The sequence below is a fragment of the Podarcis gaigeae genome, assembly GCF_964106915.1.
Source record: "Podarcis gaigeae genome assembly, chromosome: 4".
Lineage (NCBI taxonomy): Eukaryota > Metazoa > Chordata > Lepidosauria > Squamata > Lacertidae > Podarcis > Podarcis gaigeae.
In genome coordinates, this window is record NC_139677.1 from 95248442 (window position 1) to 95267989 (window position 19548).

The window sequence follows — 19548 nt, forward strand, 5'->3', positions numbered from 1 at the left end:
GATTTTGAAAGGGGGGGGGGGAAGAGCCCAACAGCTTTTGTGTGCCACTTGTCGCTTCTTGAAATATGGCAACCCATACTAGCGCTTCATTTATTTTATATACCAAAAAATAAAAAGGGAATGGAGCCATGCACAGTGTCTGCATGTGTGTAATATACATCTTAAATGAGCAAAGGGCATATTGCTGGATTGAGATGAAAGCCATCAAGTGTTGAATAGAGAACCAAGGTTTGCCTTCGGTGTATTAATTTCAATAAGTAATTTCCTTATGGAGTAAAACTCCAGCGTGCAGCAGGGTGCCTTTCAATACAATTTCATTACGGAAGGGGCTGCTTTTTAATAGTGTTGGGAAGAAGCATGCTGAGCACAAAGGGATGAAGGGATTTTTTGGCAGGGGGGTGAAGGGCGCACATCTATAAATGACTGACTGTCAAAGGGACCTCAGAAAGATCTGCTTTGTTCTTATGCAAATAGGGTGTATCTATCGTGGTCTATCTGTGCCTTCACCATTCCCTAAAAAATATTCCAGTGAATCTCTTTCTCGGTTTGGCATTAGAAGGCTCAGTCTCTCTGTTACATTGTCCTCCTCCTCTCCAGAGTCAACGACTGCATCTTGCGGGTGAATGAAGTCGACGTCTCCGAAGTTTCGCACAGCAAAGCCGTCGAGGCCCTGAAGGAAGCTGGCTCCATAGTGCGACTCTACGTCCGTCGGAGGAGACCTATTCTGGAGACTGTTGTCGAAATCAAACTGTTCAAAGGGCCGAAAGGTAATGAGGAAAAACTGAAAGAAAAATGGGGGTAGGTGGGGAGACACAGGAAGCTGTCCTTTGGCCAGATCAAACTGTGGTTGCGCTAGGATGTTTGCAATGGTTTGTGATGTGGTGGGTGAGCTGCACACTGCTCCATCTTTATCACGTCTCTCCTTGTGTACCACCTTCAGTGCAAAGATCCTGCACCTAGGGCTCACTCATCGAGACTTCCTTTTGCGTTGTGCTTTCCAGACACAGGTCTGTGCTTTAAAGTTCAGTGTATGAGCAAGGTTGTTTTGTTTTGTTTTTTGCCCTGGCACATTCCCCGGGAGATCCCACATTTTACTGCTGAATCAGAGCAAATGGCAATCTGCAAAAAATAAAAAAAAATTCCCAATTGCCGTTGGCTCCAAATCAGCTGTAAAATGCAGGTTGCACCAAGAAAAGCACAGGACCAAAAATAAAAACAAAAAAAACCCCACTTTCAGACATGGAGCTTTAAAGTCTGGACCTGGACCTAGAAATACGTCTCAAAATGAAGTCTGGATTACCCCTTAACCTCAGTTTTACATTACACCTGAACCAGGAAACTGGTTTAATGTTGGTTTATGTTGGTTTATGAACCGTAGTGAACCACGATTAGATACTGATGCCTCCCTCTGCTCATGCAGAGTTGTACCTTTCCCATGGATGTAGGTCTCACAGCCTCAGTGCCGGATTAAACCCTGTGGAAGCCCCTAGGCAGTCAAAATCTCAGGGGGCCTCCTTGCAAATTATCCCCTAATACCAACCAACCATTCTAACAAGCCAATTTCATTACACGAAACAAACGTTAGCAATTATTGATGTTATAAAACCAACCAAATCATGATCAAGATCAAATCAATATTATTTTGATCCCTAAAAAGTGGTGCCTATTTGGTAACCCGCCACTGCAAAGCCAGACCCCCAACAGCTCACCATGGGCTGACCTGCCCATTGTGCCCATTTGAAAGCATCACTGCCATTCGGAGTTGGTTGGTTTTCTTCAACTTCCGCATGCTCTGCACTTCCTATTCCTTGTTCCACATCATTGGCTAGTGGGAGTTGGGAAATGCAAAACATGATGATGTCAGGACATTGGGTGGCGTTACTTTATGAAGCAGAAGGCAAGTAGCTTGAGATGCCTCTTGGCAATGTTTTGTTTTGAATCAGCAGTTCAGTGTTGGATGTAACCCCATATTAGAGCAGGGCTGGATATTTAAGCAGGTATTTGACACAATTCTCAGTTTCTGAGGAAGATGGATGTGAAAAGAACTAAAGTTAGCATATTCGTTTAGCTTTTGATAAAGCAGCAGGAAATAATTTAGCTTGGTGTTACCTTGCAGGGAAAAATAAGAAATTAAATGCTGGCACTCTGATGTCAAGATCCTTGTGAAGATTTCATTTTTACTCGTGGTGCCCGAAACAATTCTGCTTTATGCTTTACTAAGTGTGTGTGTGTGTGTGTGTGTGTGTGTGTGAGAGAGAGAGAGAGAGAGAGAGAGAGAGAGAGAGAGAGAGAGAGATGGACAGGCAGGCAGACAGACAGGCAGGCAGACAGACATTATATGCTTTTATAAGCAGCTGTTGTTTTTAACTGCTTGGTGTTTCAAATATTGATTTGATCATTCATGCATTCTGGATATGAAATTCGCTCACACACACATGCATTAGCACCTGAATTTTGCTGTTGACGTAGGATTTCCATTTCACCACTGCAGTTGGCTGAAAAGCGGATTTGATGTTATGTGAAGGCTCCCTCTAGTGTAAAATACCATGATCCATTTCCTGCTGGTGCTGCATTAAAATGGCAAGCAAGTTGTCCCAGGGCCCCAACAGGGCCCGCTGATGTTGGCACCATCTCTTATCATTCCTTACGCTAGGAACCCGGGAGACTGCGAGACACCCTTATACATTTCCCACAATGCCCTGGGGGTGGTCCATTGGGCACTCAAGGGCATCGTGGGAAATTTCAAATGGTGGCTTGTAACCTCTGCTGTTGATTAAGCCAGAAGGAAAGGCTGTGTTGTGGGCAGTGTGAACTCTCAGGACCATCCCAAAACTCAATAGAGTTCCTTGGAACAGTGGCACCTCACCTGGTCTACCTGAGAGGAAGAAAAAAGGGTGGGATTGTGCACTGTTGGTCTCCACTGCCCAAAGCGGTGGAGGTGCCATTGTGGGCCGACACTACAGGCTGTGTGTAGCCTGCAGGTCAGGGGCTCCCCATCTAATATTATAGTTTCAGATTTGTAAGGTGTGATTTTTTAATTAAAAAAAATGCATTGCTTGTCTTTTTGATTTTTAAGCTATTATTTCGGAAACTTCCTGGTGTCTTTCCCACCATTAGGGTTTGCCAGAGTCAGTTGAGACTTTCCTGTCTGACTGGATTTTGTATGGTTGCTATTATTATTTATTAAACTTATTCAGGCATGGGATGTAATTGTTGGTTCCTCTGTAGTGCACATTTTGAAGGTGTATCCTGTTTGGGTTTTTGCTTTGTTCCTCAACTGTTCCCTGCCTCTTGCCCTCAGAAAGGGAGTCTAAAAATAGATATGTATACGTTATTGGGGGCAGTCCTTTTTCTGGGGGGAAAGCAGGGGTACACATACCCTTAAACATTTTGTGAATCTAACAGGAGAAGAAACTAAAAAAAAAATAAGATTTTTAGTTTCTTCTCTAGCATGGTGAATCGTTAGTTCCATTGCAACCCCCAATGGCAGCCCCTTTTCCTGTCACGGTGTTTCTTGAGTCTCAGATGGAATACACCTAAACATTTTTTTAGAGAGGAAAAAAAATCACTGATTGGGTGATCCATCATATTGCACTCTCCAGTTGCTTTTATTTATTTTTAACAAAAATAATATACTGTCACAGCTAAAATGGCCACTGTTTCTTTAATGCTTAAAAAAGATGGGTCAGCATGAGTCAGCAGCCTGCACCGGGTTGTATATACAGTGGTGCCCCGCAAGACGAATGCCTCACAAGACAGAGTACTCTGCAAGGATACTTTTCTTGTGGACTCTTTTGCGCCGGCAAGGGTCCGAGGACCAGGCTGAGGCGACAAAGGGAGGTCAGAACCCTTTTTTTTTTTGCTTTTTACTAACACTGACATGTACCACCACATCATAACAAAACTTCTAAGTGGTTTACAAGAAATATTAAACATTATCTATAAAAACAAGTAATTAAAAACAATTAAAACCAGCAGCAAACTAAACAGGTATTAAAGCAAATCAACACCAGCGTGTCTGGATAGGCTTGCTTGTCTGAACAAAAATATTTAAAGCAAGCGCTGAAAAGAACATAAGGAATCATTGGAATCATTGGCTCTCCCAGCAGCTTAGAAGCAGGGATGTGTTGTTGCTTTTCTGGAAAAGCTTCCTTTTCTAAAATACATTGCTTCGGAAAATGTTCTCGTGCCCTTGAGAGTGGTCTAATTTTGTATGTTTGTTTTATTTGCATTTAATAAACAAAGCTAAAATCTTTAAAATCAGAAACCTTGCCTAATGTTGCATTTACAGTTGGCAATCCTGCTCATGAACTTGTAAAATGGATGGGGAAAAAAATAAAGCAGTGCAAAATTTGCTGTTTTTTATAATAATTTTTATTAGTTTTCAATTACAGTCCAATCAAAGCCTCATTATAACAATGCCAAATTATAACACAATTACTAATACCAATCGTTCAAATACCAAATTATATAATTTAGGTGGCCCCCCCAAATGCTAGAATTGATGGTTTGATGATTTTCATTATTTCTGTGTTCCAAAATCTTATTAATTTCAATTACATTCTGGTCAAAATAATAATTCCTTATACAACAACTGCAATATTAATAACTCCTATTCATGTTGACCCATTAAGTGATTTATAAAACACATGTGAGGCACTCAAACTATATCCTTGTTCTTCCTGTGTGTGACTATCAAAATCTGCTGTTTCAGAAAGTTTCTGCCCCGTGTCATTGCTTCCAAATATTTATGCCTCCCCCCAGAAGAAAAAACCCTTACAAATTGTAAATCCAATAAAATGAGGTCCTATTGCAGCAGATAAAAACTTTTGAAAAGTTTTGTTTTCTTGGGACCCCACCCTGGAGCTTCATGCTGCGGGAGTATGTTGCTCCCGGGTGAACCAGTCCTATGATAAGTCAAAGTGAGACAGCTGCCTCAGCGGCAGATACTGGAAGTTGGGGAGTGACAAGAGCTATGAGTGCCCAGAACCCTCTGCTGCCCTCAAGTGCAATTCTTCCATTGGCAGTGCTTTTTTTCAAGAAAAATAGGTGCCAGAACTCACCATGAAGTTGTTCCCTTAAGTCACTGGGCAACTTGGGGCAGCCCTGAACAGATGCCGATTTGACAACAGCTGCATTCACCGCCTGCAGTGTTGCTAAAAATTACGCCAAGCTGTCTCCCTAGCTGGTTTGGGGGTCACCCCTGGTTTCGGCGCAGGTCAAATAAATGCGTCTCCCACCTCCCTCATTCTCTTCGATTCAGGCAGGTAGCTAGGGCAGCTGGGAAGGGTCCTCTCACAAACAGGTGTGTGCAATGGTAGTGGCCTGGCTGAAAAGCTTAGAGGCCATCACTGCTATCAGGAGATGGGTTGAAGAAAGGAAAAAGTGAATTGGCCCTGCCCCATAGCTTGACCAATCGTGGCTAGGAGCTCAGTCGAGTCATAGGTCTAAAAACAAGAGTATAAATTCCGACACACCAGCCAGCTTCTGTTTTGACTTGGAATGAATTTTATTATTACGGTCCCAGACCAGTTACGGCTCACTTACAATATCAGAACAAAAAAAATTCCTTCCAGTAGCACCTTAAAGACCAACTAAGTCAGTTCTTGGTATGAGCTTTCGTGTGCATGCACACTTCTTCATATACCTGAAGAAGGTATCTGAAGAAGTGTGCATGCACACGAAAGCTCATACCAAGAACTGACTTAGTTGGTCTTTAAGATGCTACTGGAAGGAAATTTTTTTTGTTTTGACTATGGCAGACCAACACGACTACCTATCTGTAATTACAATATCAGGAAACTCATAAAACACAACCGGAATACATTGAATTGCAATTGGGTATAACGGAGACAATTCTTGATCACTAAAAATCTTGATCACTAAAATACAACCTAAAATTGTCATTTTTTAAAAAAATAAATATTTATTACAGTTTTCCAATTTAATACAAAAAGAAAAAACAACAAACAAATACACAATTAAAACAAAACGAAACAAATATAATTCCCATTTCTTATTTCCATTACCTTATGTCCCAGACCTCCTCTCACCTCCCCCTTTTGTATTCCAGTTCAAATTCTTGATTCAGCAGATCCTTGTTACGACTTAGTGTAGCTTATTTTAAATTATTATTCCACCTTTACACTACAGCTGGTAACCATTTAATTTCAATCCAACATCATTCTAACATTCATTAATTTTACAATATTTCTGTAGATAATCTTTAAATTTCCTCCAATCTTCTTCCGCCGCCTCTTTTCCCTGGTCTCGGATTCTGCCAGTCATTTCTGCCAATCCCATGTAATCGATCATCTTCATCTGCCATTCCTCCAGAGTGGGTAAATCTTGTGTCTTCCAATATTTTGTGATGAGAATTCTTGCTGCTGTTGTCGCATACATAAAGAAAGTTCTATCCTTCTTTAGTATCAATTGGCCAACCATGCCTAGAAGAAAGGCCTCTGGTTTTTTCAAGAAAGTGTACTTAAGTATCTTTTTCAATTCATTATAAATCATTTCCCAGAAGGCCTTAATCCTTGGGCATGTCCACCAAAGGTGAAAGAATGTACCTTCAGTCTCTTTACATTTCCAACATTTATTGTCGGGCAAATGATAAATTTTTGTGAGCTTGACTGGAGTCATGTACCACCTGTAAATCATTTTCATAATATTCTCTCTTAGGTCCACAACTGTTCCCAGTCTGCGAACATAATATTATGTCCAACATCTTGTGCCCATTTTATCATAGCAGATTTAACAGTTTCATCCTGAATGTTCCATTTCAACAGCAAGTTATACATTCTTGACAAATTCTTTGTTTTGGGTCTAAAATTGTCATTTAAAACCTTAGTCATTTTGGTAGTAAAAGCTTGTTCCCTAAGTTTTAGGGAACTAAAAGTCGCACATAATTTGGCCACCCAAATTGACTTGGAATGTTTGTTTTGGGCTTCTCAGAAGTACATAAAAGCAAGAAGTAGGTGGTGGGAGCACCAGCCTGCAATGCCGCCCACCTGAGATGTGCCAGCACACTTTGGCTTTAAAAAAAAAAGCACTTCCTTTCACCAGTTTTGGAGTAAGATTCAACTACCACTCCAGTTGGTTTCTGAATGTGCCTTGGGGAAGGGCGCCATCTTGTCCTTCATGTCAGACACAAAATGTCCTGAGCCAGCCCTGCTTCCTGCTGCAGAATTTATGCTGAGCATCACAAGGGCATGAGGAGCAATTGGATTTGGGGGTAGGGCCTGGCCCTGGAGTCCTTTTCACTGTGCCTGCCCTCTGGATGAGAGAAGCATGTGAAGAGTGCTCATGGTTTTGCAGTTGTTGTTGTTTTGTCGATCTCTGGTGGCCATTGCAATTGGGAGAATGTAAGAAGAGTCCTGGCCCTCACAAACTTGCTGATCAGAAGGTCAGCGATTTGAATCCCCACGACAGTGTGAGCTCCCTGCCAACCTAGCAGGGTGAGCAACCCTGCTCCTGCCAAGCTAGCAGTTCAAAAGCACATCAGGTGCAAGTAGATAAATAGGTAATGCTCTGGCGGGAAGGTAAACGCTGTTTCCGTGCGCTGCTCTGGCTTAGTCCAGAAGTGGCTTAGTCATGCTGGCCACATGACCTGGAGGCTGTACACTGGCTCCCTCGGCCAATAAAGCAAGATGAGCGCCGCAACCCCAGAGTCGGTCACGACTGGACCTAATGATCAGGGGTACCTTTACCTTTACCTTTACCTTTACCTTTACTGTAATGGTTCTAGGGGGTTGCTCGTGCGTAAGTTGCCGCCACTCCTGGCTAGGTTGCCTGGTTGAACCCTTTCTGTCTGAACAGCCTTGCACTCGTGGCTGTCTCAGTCACTGGCAGAATCCGTCAGTGGGCGTTTCTTGAACTTCTTCCAGCAAAGAAGTTCTTTGACGCCAAGTCTCCTCCTACTCTCCCTGCGCGGAAGTCTTCTGCGAGGGAGGGTGTGGGCAGCGGAGGACCCGTGCTCTCCCCACTGGTCTCTGGTGAAGAGTCCTGGAGCCTTCTCTCCGATTCCCCCATCTGCCCCCCTTCACCCCTGGTGTTACGCTGATTTCCTTCCCCAGCAGATGGGCTGCCTCTCTCCCTGCTGGGACCCTCTCCGGCATCGCTCTGGAGCCTTCCCTCCGCCTCTGGCTTCGATGGCAGTTCCCTGACATTTACCTTTACCTTTAAGAAGAGTCCTGCTGATTCATTCCAAAGGCCCACCCTTTTCTCATGGTGCCCAACCTTATCCCCATGAGAAGTAAGATTAAAGAGGAGCCAAATGCAACAGGAAGTGAGGGCAGGGAAAGGGAAGGGAAGAGAGGCTGGGCACTCAACAGCTCAAGGCAGAACTCATTGGGCTGTGGCGCTTGAAGCAAGTCCATCATGAAGATTTATAAAAGGAGATCAAATTCAGCAGACAGCAACGACATGAGCAGTGTGCCATTTCTGAAGCTTCTCAAAAGACAGCCCATTTTTTATTGTTGTTGTTTAGTCATTTAGTCGTGTCCGACTCTTTGTGACCCCATGGACCAGAGCACGTCAGGCACTCCTGTCTTCCACTGCCTCCCGCAGTTTGGTCAAACTCATGCTGGTAGCTTCGAGAACACTGTCCAACCATCTCGTCCTCTGTCGTCCCCTTCTCCTTGTGCCCTCCATCTTTCCCAACAACAGGGTCTTTTCCAGGGAGTCTTCTCTTCTCATGAGGTGACCAAAGTATTGGAGCCTCAGCTTCAGGATCCATCCTTCCAGTGAGCACTCAGGGATGATTTCCTTCAGAATGGATAGGTTTGATCTTCTTGCAGTCCTTGGGACTCTCAAGAGTCTCCTCCAGCACCATAATTCAAAAGCATCAATTCTTTGGTGATCAGCCTTCTTTATGGTGGTGTGTAAAACGCAGGATCTGCTTATAAGCTGGCTGCAGATACCAGAAGCCGAAGCCCTGAAGGCTCTGGGAAATCTCACTGAAGAAGTTCCCGTCAACCTAATCCTTTCCTACTTGTTCTTCCTTTTGTTAGGGCTCCTGATGGCAGTGCTTTCTGTGTTTTGGATTTGCCCAAAGCCCTTTGCCTAAATGAGATTGCACAGAGCTTGCTGTGCATGGTGGACCCCGTCATTTTCCCAAAGCTGTCCGGCCTGCCAGTTGGCTTCCAGCTACTGGGCCCTAGTCCGCTCATCCTTTCTCTGCTTGCTCCCTACCACTGCCAGTTTATACTGTCTGGGCCACATGTGTCAATTGTTGTCTCGCCTGCAGGCAGGGCTCTTGCCTTCTGAAGCATGAAGAGCAAGGGAAAAGGTCACGTTTGTGCCAAAAATAAAACAGGAGAGAGGGAACCTTCGGGGTTCTCATCGGTTTCATCTTAGCTCACTGGTTTCTGCCGCTGCAAATAGGAGATAAGTTGCCTTGTCTCTGTGGGTGCTTCCAGATGGGCATTTGTTGTGGGATCAGTGCTGCTCACACAGGCAAGTGCGCAGCATCCACACATGACTTTGGCATCAAAATGCCAGCCGGAATCCCCCTGTCTGAATTTAATCAAGATTTACCCTTTCTGCAGAAAATCCCTTAAGTTTCTTTTTTTAAAAAAAACAACCACAAAGTTGCCAGTGACCCATTAGCAACATCTGAACAGCCCGTTTGCGGCATCAAGTACTGGTTCCAGCTGAATCCCAGAAAGGAAACCATAATGGCCAACTTTAAATTTGGGCAGAACAGAGTGAGGCAGCCCCAGATCGCCCCATCAATGCTGCCCAGAGTGATCTGGAGTTGTCAGAAAGTGTGTGTTGGGGGGGGGGTAGCCTGGCAGTAAGGAGAGGGGACAGCCAGCCTGCAAATGTCTCTCTCTCCAAGCCAAATGTTTAATTTGGGTTTTAAAACCCCACTCCATAAGGGATAATGGAAGAAAATGAATGCTTTTTATGTCCTACACAAGAAATCTCTGGACCTATTTGTCTACAATTTGGCAGGCTTAATCTCCTCATCAAAGTAGAAGGGGAAATGCAGAATCTTGCTTTATGAAGAGCAGCTAAGGAACCAAGTCCACAGATTGCAAAGAATAGCTCTGAAATGGATCAGTGTGTTTTTGTGTTTTTTAATATAGATATAAGCCAAATCTTGGCCGCGTGTGCACATCTCTACTTATATGGACAGTACACCCTGTGTGACAAAGGTCATATACATCAAGGGACGGCATGAATGAGTGAATTGCATCTGAGTTGTCAAAGATAAAAAGAAACGGTGAACATGCTTGCATGATCCAGTCATGTCCCAGTGGGGTCAGAGCTTGGGACGTAGTCCAAGCAAGCCAGTAATCAGAGTCCTGCAAAAGCCTAAGTAATCCAGTCTCCTGTTTTCTACAGTGGCCAACCAGATACCTCTGGGAATCCTACAAGCAAAGTGTGAAGGTAATAGCCTTCCATTGCCCCAATGTTTATCCCCAGTGTTTTGTATTTAGAGAAATGTTGGCTCTGATCCTGGAGGCAGCATATAGCAAGCATATTGTGGGAATTATGAGAGCTGTAGTTTGTTAAGGGAGCTGAGAGTTATTAGGAGTTCCTCTCCACAGCTGCAGTCCTCACAGTGGTTTTCACAATCAATTCCTCTTCCCGATGAACTTTTTAGGAGAAGCCACGACTGTTTAAAGTGGTATCACAATGCTTTAAATGTATGGTGTGAATGTGGCTATAGTCGCATATAATGGGAGTGCGTTGGCCTAATCCCGGAAGGCTCTTCTGGGGTGTGGCAGTGCGACCAACCTCTGAGAAATTGTTGGAGAAATTCCCCTCCTTCTGCAGAAATTCTGCCAAAGGGTCCCCCTCGCATTTCTCTTCCACCAACCAGGGAGCAGAATTTTAAGGGGCCAATTGCACACGGCCTTGAATGCAACGGGCATCATTAACGAGCTTTTGCAGCGGTGGAGATGTCACTTTCCTATATGCCCCAGTGTGGAAAAGATATCACAATAAGACCTGAAAACACCAAGGAATGCATGCCCAACATCTTCCCCAGGAATTCCATAGCTCTGCAGGTTTCCAATTTAGTACAAGCAAGCAAACAAATGTTGTCTTCATGTCAGTTCGTGCTTATCTCTTGGCTCCGTTGCATCCAGTTGGCACCCTTGCCTAGAACTTAAAACTGCTCTTATGAGCATGGTTTGACAGGAGATAAGCCTGGCAGGAAGAGTGATGCCCATCAGAGTAGCTTTAGTTACTTCCAGTGCCAGCTGGGAATCTGGGTAATCAGAAGAGCGGGCAGTCACTCCTGATACGGATATTTTGATTTGTGTGTTGCTTCCAGCATAGGGTCAGAATAAGTAAAAGATGGATAAGGAAAGGGTGAGACTTCTGAGCCGAATTTGTCTCCCAAATTTTATCACATCCAAATCGCACACACAACTGCTGTTGTATTAGGGAACAGCTCTCCAGAACTAATGCTTCTGTTGTTGTTTAGTCGTGTCCAACTCAGCGTGACCCCATGGACCAGAGCATGTCAGGCTCTCCTGTCTTCCACTGCCTCCCGCAGTTTGGTCACACTCATGCTAGTAGCTTCGAGAACACTGTCCCACCATCTCGTCTTCTGTCATCCCCTTCTCCTTGTGCCCTCAATCTTTCCCAGCATCAGGGTCTTTTCCAGGGAGTCTTCTCTTCTCATGAGGTGGCATTGGAGCCTCAGCTTCAGGATCTGTCCTTCCAGTGAGCACTCAGGGCTGATTTCCTTCAGAATGGAGAGGTTTGATCTTCTTGCAGTCCATGGGACTCTCAAGAGTCTCCTACAGCACCATAATTCAAAAGCATCAATTCTTCGGCGATCTGCCTTCTTTATGGTCCAGCTCTCACTCATACTTCCATACATCACTACTGGAACTAATGCTTCAGGGGGACATTATTATTATTATTATTATTATTATTATTATTATTAACAATTTCAGCATACCATCAAAACATATCATATTCATTTTTCCCCTTCCCCCCCCACCCTTCAAACCCCCCTCCCCCCTGAGATTTCCCTCAACTCCTCTCTCTGATTTCTCTGATTTCTCAGTACATATTATTCTCTGCATGTTATAAAATTGAACATATCCTTACGTTATCTATCTATCATGTTATCAACCAATAAGTTTATGTATGTTTATTCAAACCCTGCCAAGGAGTCCAGTTCATTTTGTTGTCTTTTTAGATAATTTGTAAAAAGCTTACGTTCTTCCTTAAAGTCACAGTTGTCCTTGTCCCGCAGTTTGTATGTCAATTTAGCCAGTTCTGCATAACTCACCAGTTTTTCTTGCCACTGTTCTTTCATTGGGATTTCCTCATTCTTCCATCCTTGTGCTATCAAGACTCTTGCCGCTGTTGTAGCATACATGAATAAGTTCTTTATTTTACTTGGCAGGTCTTGTCCTAAGGCTAGGAAAGGGACTTAATTATTATTTTAACCCATCTTTCCTCCAAGCTGCTCAAGGCAGCATATATGGCAGTAGGGGCATGTGTGAAAGGGTGGATTCGACCCTGCAGATGCAGGCATCAGCGCTGCTTACCTGGACAGCGGCTGCTGGGGCACAGAAGCAGCAAGTCCATGTAATCTTAGAATTGTAGAGTTGGAAGGGACCACGAAGGTCATCTAGTCCAACTGCCTGCAATGCAGGAATCTTTTGCCCAACGTGGACCTCGAACCCACAACCCTAAGATTCAGAGTCTCATGCTGCATTGACTGAGCCATTCAGTTGGATAGTTGGGGTTGCCACTGCCATGGTTTGAGAAAAGCACCTCCATTTGGTACAAGACAACTTCCTAGGGTCCGGGGACAAAAGACACAAAGACTTCTGTGCTGTGGAGGAAAAGACCAGGCTTTCCACATCATCAACCGGAAGAAAATCACCATGGTTTTGGAAAACCACACATTTTAGCTGTGTGGGTGAAGGCATTCTAAAGAGACCTTCGTTTCATCAACTCATTGCAAAGTTGGTTGGCTGAACAGAAGGCAGAGCAGCATGTTCTTCTGGTTTTTTCCCTAAGGCTCAGAGCTCATCTTGGGCTCTTCATTAAACAGTACACATATTTCAAGAACAGATCTTGCGTCAATTGCTTCCTTCCTTCCCCCATTCTTTTTGTAATGTGACCTTTTCCCACACACCCAGTTTGAAAATACACCCCCCACCCCCAAAAAAAGCCTGTTCTCTACAAGAATCAATGTGGTTGACTTCTCTTTTTTGGAAATGGTCAGTCTATCTCTTCAGATTTCAATCGTTCTCTCTCCCGCCCCCCACTTTCCTGTAGAATACAAGTGCACATTTTCTGTTTTGTCAGGGTGCCCTTGGCAGCAGACACCCATGACTAATTGAACATGGCGATTGTCTGATTCTTTGCTTAGCTGCATTGCGTGGTTTGATTAGAAACGTCTCATTTTATGTAGAAAGACTGTGCCCACTTTCAAATGCTGTTACTAATGCAATCCTGTAGAGCCCCTGATTGTCGTCTTGCGGCGTTCTATTCTATTTAAGGCACTGCACAGAGTGTTGGGCGTTCATTGGATCTCCCTCCTGACTTAGGGATGAGCAGATGTCCCATGTTCCATTTCATTGTTATTGTTCCGAGGGTTGACTGTGCTCCACACTCTGCCTGCCTCCCAATTTAATTTGGAGAGTTTTCTCAAATTAATTTTGGTACTGGCATGCTCATGGTTTGCTGGAGTTTTCTATTCGCGTTGCTGCTCCCCTCACTTCAAAGTTTCCAATCTGTACAGGTGCATATGCGCACTGATTAAAATAGCACATTAAAAAAGGTAAAGGGACCCCTGACCATTAGGTCCAGTTGCAGATGACTGGGGTTGCCACACTCATCTCGCTTTACTGGCTGAGGGAGCCAGCGTAAAGCTTCTGGGTCATGTGGCCAGCATGACTAAACCACTTCTGGCGAACCAGAGCAGCGCACAGAAACGCTGTTTACCTTCCCGCTGGAGTGGTACCTGTTTATCTACTTGCACTTTGACGTGCTTTTGAACTGCTAGGTTGGCAGGAGCAGGGACCGAGCAACGGGAGCTCACCCCATCACGGGGATTCGAACCGCCAACCTTCTGATCGGCAAGTCCTACCTAGGCTCTGTGGTTTTACCCACAGCGCCACCCACGTCCCTGCATAACTCCATACTCTCCAACAATTCTCCGATGAAAATAGGGATGTCCTAAGGAAAAGTGAGACATTCCGGGATCAATCAGAAGCCGGGTCAGGTTCTGTAAATCCAGGATGTCCCTGGAAGATAGGGACACTTGGAGCATCTGAGTTTAGCTATGCGGAGAAGTCCTGTCTTCCTTCTGTCCTGAATCTTTCAACATTCAACTTCATGGGGTGTCCCTGAGTTCAAGGAGAGAATGTGAACCTCTCTGTTCACTGTATTCACCGCATGCATAATTCTATGCTGGAATATTGGGACCATCATGCAGCAGGATCACAATTCCCTCTTGACTGTTTTTCATCAATATTACATATATGCACCGGTGCACATTGGTTATTTCCATAGCAAGGAGGCGTAAACTGAAAATTGTGCATGCTCAGCAGTTTCAGAAAGAAATTCAGATAGGGAGGGTTTCATATGCAAGCCCTGTGATGAAATCAGAATACTCCTAGCAATAGTAATGTGACAATTACGGTTTCTACCAGACCTTGCCAAAAACAAAACTCTGGCAGGCCCTGCTTAAGTAAAACACATGTTGAAAGTGTAGCTGGGTGAGATTTGTGGTGGGCGGAATTCCAGTGTGGCAGAGTGGTTAAAGAGTTGGATTAGGACCTGGAAGGACTAGGATTCAGAACTCTTCTCAGCCAGAGAACATACTCTGTGACCTTGGCCTAACCTACCTCGTAGGATTGGTGTGAGGATAAAATGAGGAGGGGAAGAACCACATATGCCACTTGGATCTCCTTGATGGAAACATGGGATATAATGCAAAATGTCATCATCATCATCATCTTTGCATGACTATTTGTGGAAGAGGGGGAATATTCCCTAAGATACAGCTGCTTTCTTGCTCTCAATGGTGGGAAGCCAGCAGACAGGTTATTGGTGCTGGGGTCCTTGTTGAAGGTTTCCCACAGGAACCTGGTCGGCTGTTGAATGAACAGGATGCTAGACTAGTGTGGTGTAGTGGTTAAAAGTGCTAGACTCGTAATCTGGTGAACCGGGTTCACTTCCCTGCTCCTCCACATGCAGCTGCTGGGTGACCTTGGGCCAGTCACACTTCTTTGAAGTCTCTCAGCCTCACTCAACTCACAGAGTGTCTGTTGTGGGGGAGGAAGGGAAAGGAGAATGTTAGCTGCTTTGAGCCTCCTTTGTGTAGTGATAAAGCGGGATATCAAATCCAAACTCTTCTTCTACTAGATGGGTCATTGGCCTGTTCCAGCATGCTTTTCTTATGTTATGTTACTCTTTTAATTAATCACCCACCCTTCACCCTAAAGTCCCAGGGTGGGTTACAACAATTACAACACATTAAAAATGGTTTGAAGCAACTTACAATCTCAAAACTTAGGGGATGTCCAAAAAAAAATATGCAATTCAGCTGTCAAAAGACAGGATAAAGAGGTGTGCCTTCAGCATTCGCTGAAAGCTGTATAACATAGGTTCCAGTTTCACTTCTGTGAGGAACGAGTTCTACAACTTAGGGACTGACACACAGAAGATACACACACACAGAGAGAGAGAGAGAGAGAGAGAGAGAGAGCTGCTGAGGGCAGTGGAACAACCAAGAGGGCCCCATCTGCCAATGTTAATACCCAAGGGAGTCCCTATGAGGTGGTCTTTCATATATTTGGGGTCTGAGTCATTTAGAGCTTTAAACCATATGAGCTCCTTGAACTGGGCCCAGAAACAAACTGGCAACCAGATTTGAGTTGTTGGAGTGACAGAGTGCAAATCCCAGGTGGAAGAGGGCTAGTCCTAACTTTAAATGGACCTAGTCTTGGGGAGAGGGGATTTTTTTTTTTTTTTTGGAAAATTCTTTTTATTGCTTCATTCCATAAAAGAAATAGAGACTAAAACACAGATAAACAAAAAAGAACATTACACAGAAAAATAACAATAAAAAGGAAAATAAAAAATAAAAAGAAGATACACAAAATTATAATTTTCACATCAACAAAGGGAAGGGAAGATTAGGTAACTTTGTTGATGGGGAGAGGGGAAATTGGCATTCTGCGCCCCACTACCCCAGATGAAATCTTGGATAGTCTCTGTTTGAACCTCAGTACAATGAAGATCCACCAGGTTTAAATCTGATCTAATGCAATCATACACCTCACTCAAGTCTTTAAACGTCTGCTTTGCATGGCTTATGTGACCATAAATTTCAAATGCAGGCATATAGGGTCACTTTTCTTCATCTTTCCAGGGCAAATGATTCCCTCACTCCCTTGACTGAGTATGCAGCGTGAACTTAATAGGAAAAGAGACAGCTGCCATCGGTCTAGTGACCTGGAATAAATTGCAGTTTCCTACACTTTGATTTTGTTTCATTTCCCATTGGAGTTTACCTGCTAATGCTCCAGTGCAGAGAGTATAAGAACAGAGGCAGAAAAATGCAGAGGAATAAATTCTGTAGCAGAACAGTGTGTGTGTGTGTGTGTGTGTGTGTGTGTGTGTATAACATTTCCCTTAATCAGACAAAAGTTTTATCTAGGCCAGCACTCAGCCTTTGTCATGGCCAGCTAAATGCCACAGGACTTTATTTAGTTTTGTTTCCTTAATGGCGGTTCCCTCATTGCGAGAAGCAAAGCTATAGGGAACCAGGCAGAGGGCCTTCTTGGTAGTGGCACCCACCCTGTGGAACGCCCTCCCATCAGATGTCAAAGAGATAAACAACTACCTGACATTCAGAAGACATCTTATGGCAGCCCTGTTCAGGGAAGTTTTTAATATCTGACTTCTTAGTGTATTTTTGGTCTTTGTGGAAGCCACCCAGAGTGGCTGGGGAAACCCAGCCAGATGGGCGGGGTACTAATAAATTATTATTATTATTATTATTATTATTATTATTATTAGGTGTTAGAATTCCTGCTCCATGATTGCAGTCTTGGGATTTTTGTCTATCACATGACGGTATATGTTTTGACACCACAGAGTAGGAAGTGACGGAAACAGGATGTTTGTGTTACTGTGTTCCGTGAAGTGGGACTATTGTCCTTTGTCTTTTTTTCTCTTTGCTGTCTGATGCTAGAGAGAGAGGGAGCCATGTTGCAGTGCTCCGTGTGTTTATATGTTAATAAAGTAGATTAGCCAAAATGCTGAGTTGCTATTGTCTGTTACACATGATGCGCAAACTCTGCAGATCCCTAAGTGTGCCGGTGTCGGTTGGCATCGGTCACTGTGATGTTCAGGCAGAAGAAAGGTTGTGAGCATGAAGATCCTGAACGAAACACCAGGAGGGAGAGAAAATGCCAGTCGGGCATGTGTCTCTGCCAGGGTCCTACTTGAGTGTAGGCCAAGCTCCTGACATTAAGTAGTTCTAAAACTTCATGCTTTGTTACTTATGTCTGACGTAGTTCTTCAATCCATTTCTCATAGCTCAACCCACAAGAACCAGCTTGCTAGATCAGGCATAGGACAGTGGTCAATGCTAGTCTTACTCAGAGCAGACCCACTGAAGTTAATGGACAGGACTACAGGAGCAATCCTACAGCAAAATCTGCCAGGAACCAGATTTAGCCACTTAAGTTCCCAGCATAGCTGGGAAACTGGCAAGCAGGTCCTGAGCGCAAGAGCACTCTCCCCTCCTGAACTGGTATTTTGGTAACTTCTTTTCAAGCCATATGGATTGGTGGCCACTGCTGTCTCCTGTGGGAGTGAGTTCCACAGTTTAATTATACGCAACATGAAGAAGTACATTCTTTCATCTGTCTTGAATCTTCCAGTCTTCAGATCCATTGGGTGTTCATGAGTTCTCCCCAGGCTCATAAATTTTTATTGAACCTTTTCCATCATGCAATACAATAAAAAAACAAACCAATCTAAATAATGAAAAAAAGAGTGAATTAAACAATAGTCTCAAAGGTAAACAAAGAAAGGGAGGTTTTGCCAACCTTATGCCCCAAGGACTGACCCTCCGGACTGTTATGTGGTGTTTGGGTACAATTGAAGTTCCTCTGCTCTAAATCTCCCAGCATGGAAAGCAACGTTTTCAGAGCGTCAGAGAGTAATCCCCATTCTCTTTCTCTCTTCCCAGAGAGAATGTGATAACTAAGATTTATGGCTTGTCTATCATTAATCACCACATAATTATCTCTGTTGATGAACAGTCAACAAGAGATGTCTACTCCGCTATCTTCCTCCCTGGAAGTCCCAGGTGTCCATTAGTTCTAGTGTTGTGAAAGGAAGAAAAACTTTTCTCTTTCCATTCTCTCCATGCCACATATAATTATATAAACTTCTATCATGTCTCTTTCTTACTTACCTTTTCTCTAAACTATATTTTTTAAAAATTTAATACACAAGAGCCCTCCTGCCCTTTAACTCGGTAGGTGGTGGAAGCTATTGATTTTTCGTGTGTAGAGTTGATTTAGGCCCAGTGATAGAGGAAGAGCGAAAAGGTGCCCATCTAATCCAATCAGCAGAATGCTTCACGGCTTTCCAAAGGAACTCATGGAAGTCCCACACTTATTTATTGTTTCTCAAAGAGTGATCGGTATTTTGCTCCTTCAAAAGCATGTGCCATATAAGAGACGCTCAAGGTTAGGGGGTCGCCTCCCAGAAGATCACAGCTTTGTCAACAGGTTTGGCGTTATCAGTTAAATGTTTGCTTGCCGGAATATTGCCTGCCAACTTCTTATGAGGATGTCATGATGCTCCTTTCCTTTTGGACAGAAATTGATTCCTATGGTTATCAATTTAGAAGGAATAAATGACATTCAGCAGAAATATAGAGGCTGGCTCCTTCTCATGCTGAACAATCTCTATCATTCCGCCCTGTCAACTTCAGATTAGATAGCATGCCCTGGACATGTATTCATTTCTTCCTTGGACAGTTTCTTTCCTATGATTGTTAATTTGGTTTTGGCTCCAATCACAATGTTTAGGGCCCCTCCTTCACAGTTCGTTCTGACCCTAGTATCATTGCAATGCATTGTTGATTGATTGATTGATTGATTGATTGATTGGATTCCCAACCCACCCTTCACCAGGGGTGCGTTCCTACAATTTAAAAATATAATATTAAAAACAGTGGAAAGAAATTACAGTCAAGGTTACAGGGTGAACTGTGTGTGTCTGTGTGTCTGTTTTACAGCTAGGTAGCTGTGTTGGTCTGCCGTAGTCGAAACAAAATAAAAAATAAAAAAATCCTTCCAGTAGTACCTTAGAGACCAACTAAGTTTGTTATTGGTATGTGCTTTTGTGTGTGTGTGTGTGTGTGTGTGTGTGTGTCCTGATAAAGGTGAAATCCGAAACATTTTTCACATAAAAACACCGCCTCAATTTTATAGTAACGTATACCACTTGGTTGTCAAAGGGCAGGGTAAATAGTAGGGCTATGCACAGACCCTTGATTTGTGGCCCTGATTTGTAAATCCAGATCAGATCTGG

The 19548-nt window shown here is 43.7% G+C and overlaps 1 protein-coding gene across 34 annotated transcripts in view; it reads left to right on the plus strand.

Moving 5' to 3' along the window:
* DLG2 (discs large MAGUK scaffold protein 2) overlaps positions 1–19548 on the plus strand; it is a 902142-nt gene that overhangs the window by 676345 nt on the left and 206249 nt on the right. For all 34 annotated transcript variants that reach the window (XM_083736268.1, XM_083736240.1, XM_083736269.1 and 31 more), the window contains one exon: positions 598–767. In XM_083736268.1, the coding sequence (XP_083592394.1) occupies positions 598–767 (170 nt within the window). The remainder of the gene's footprint in view (positions 1–597; positions 768–19548) is intronic.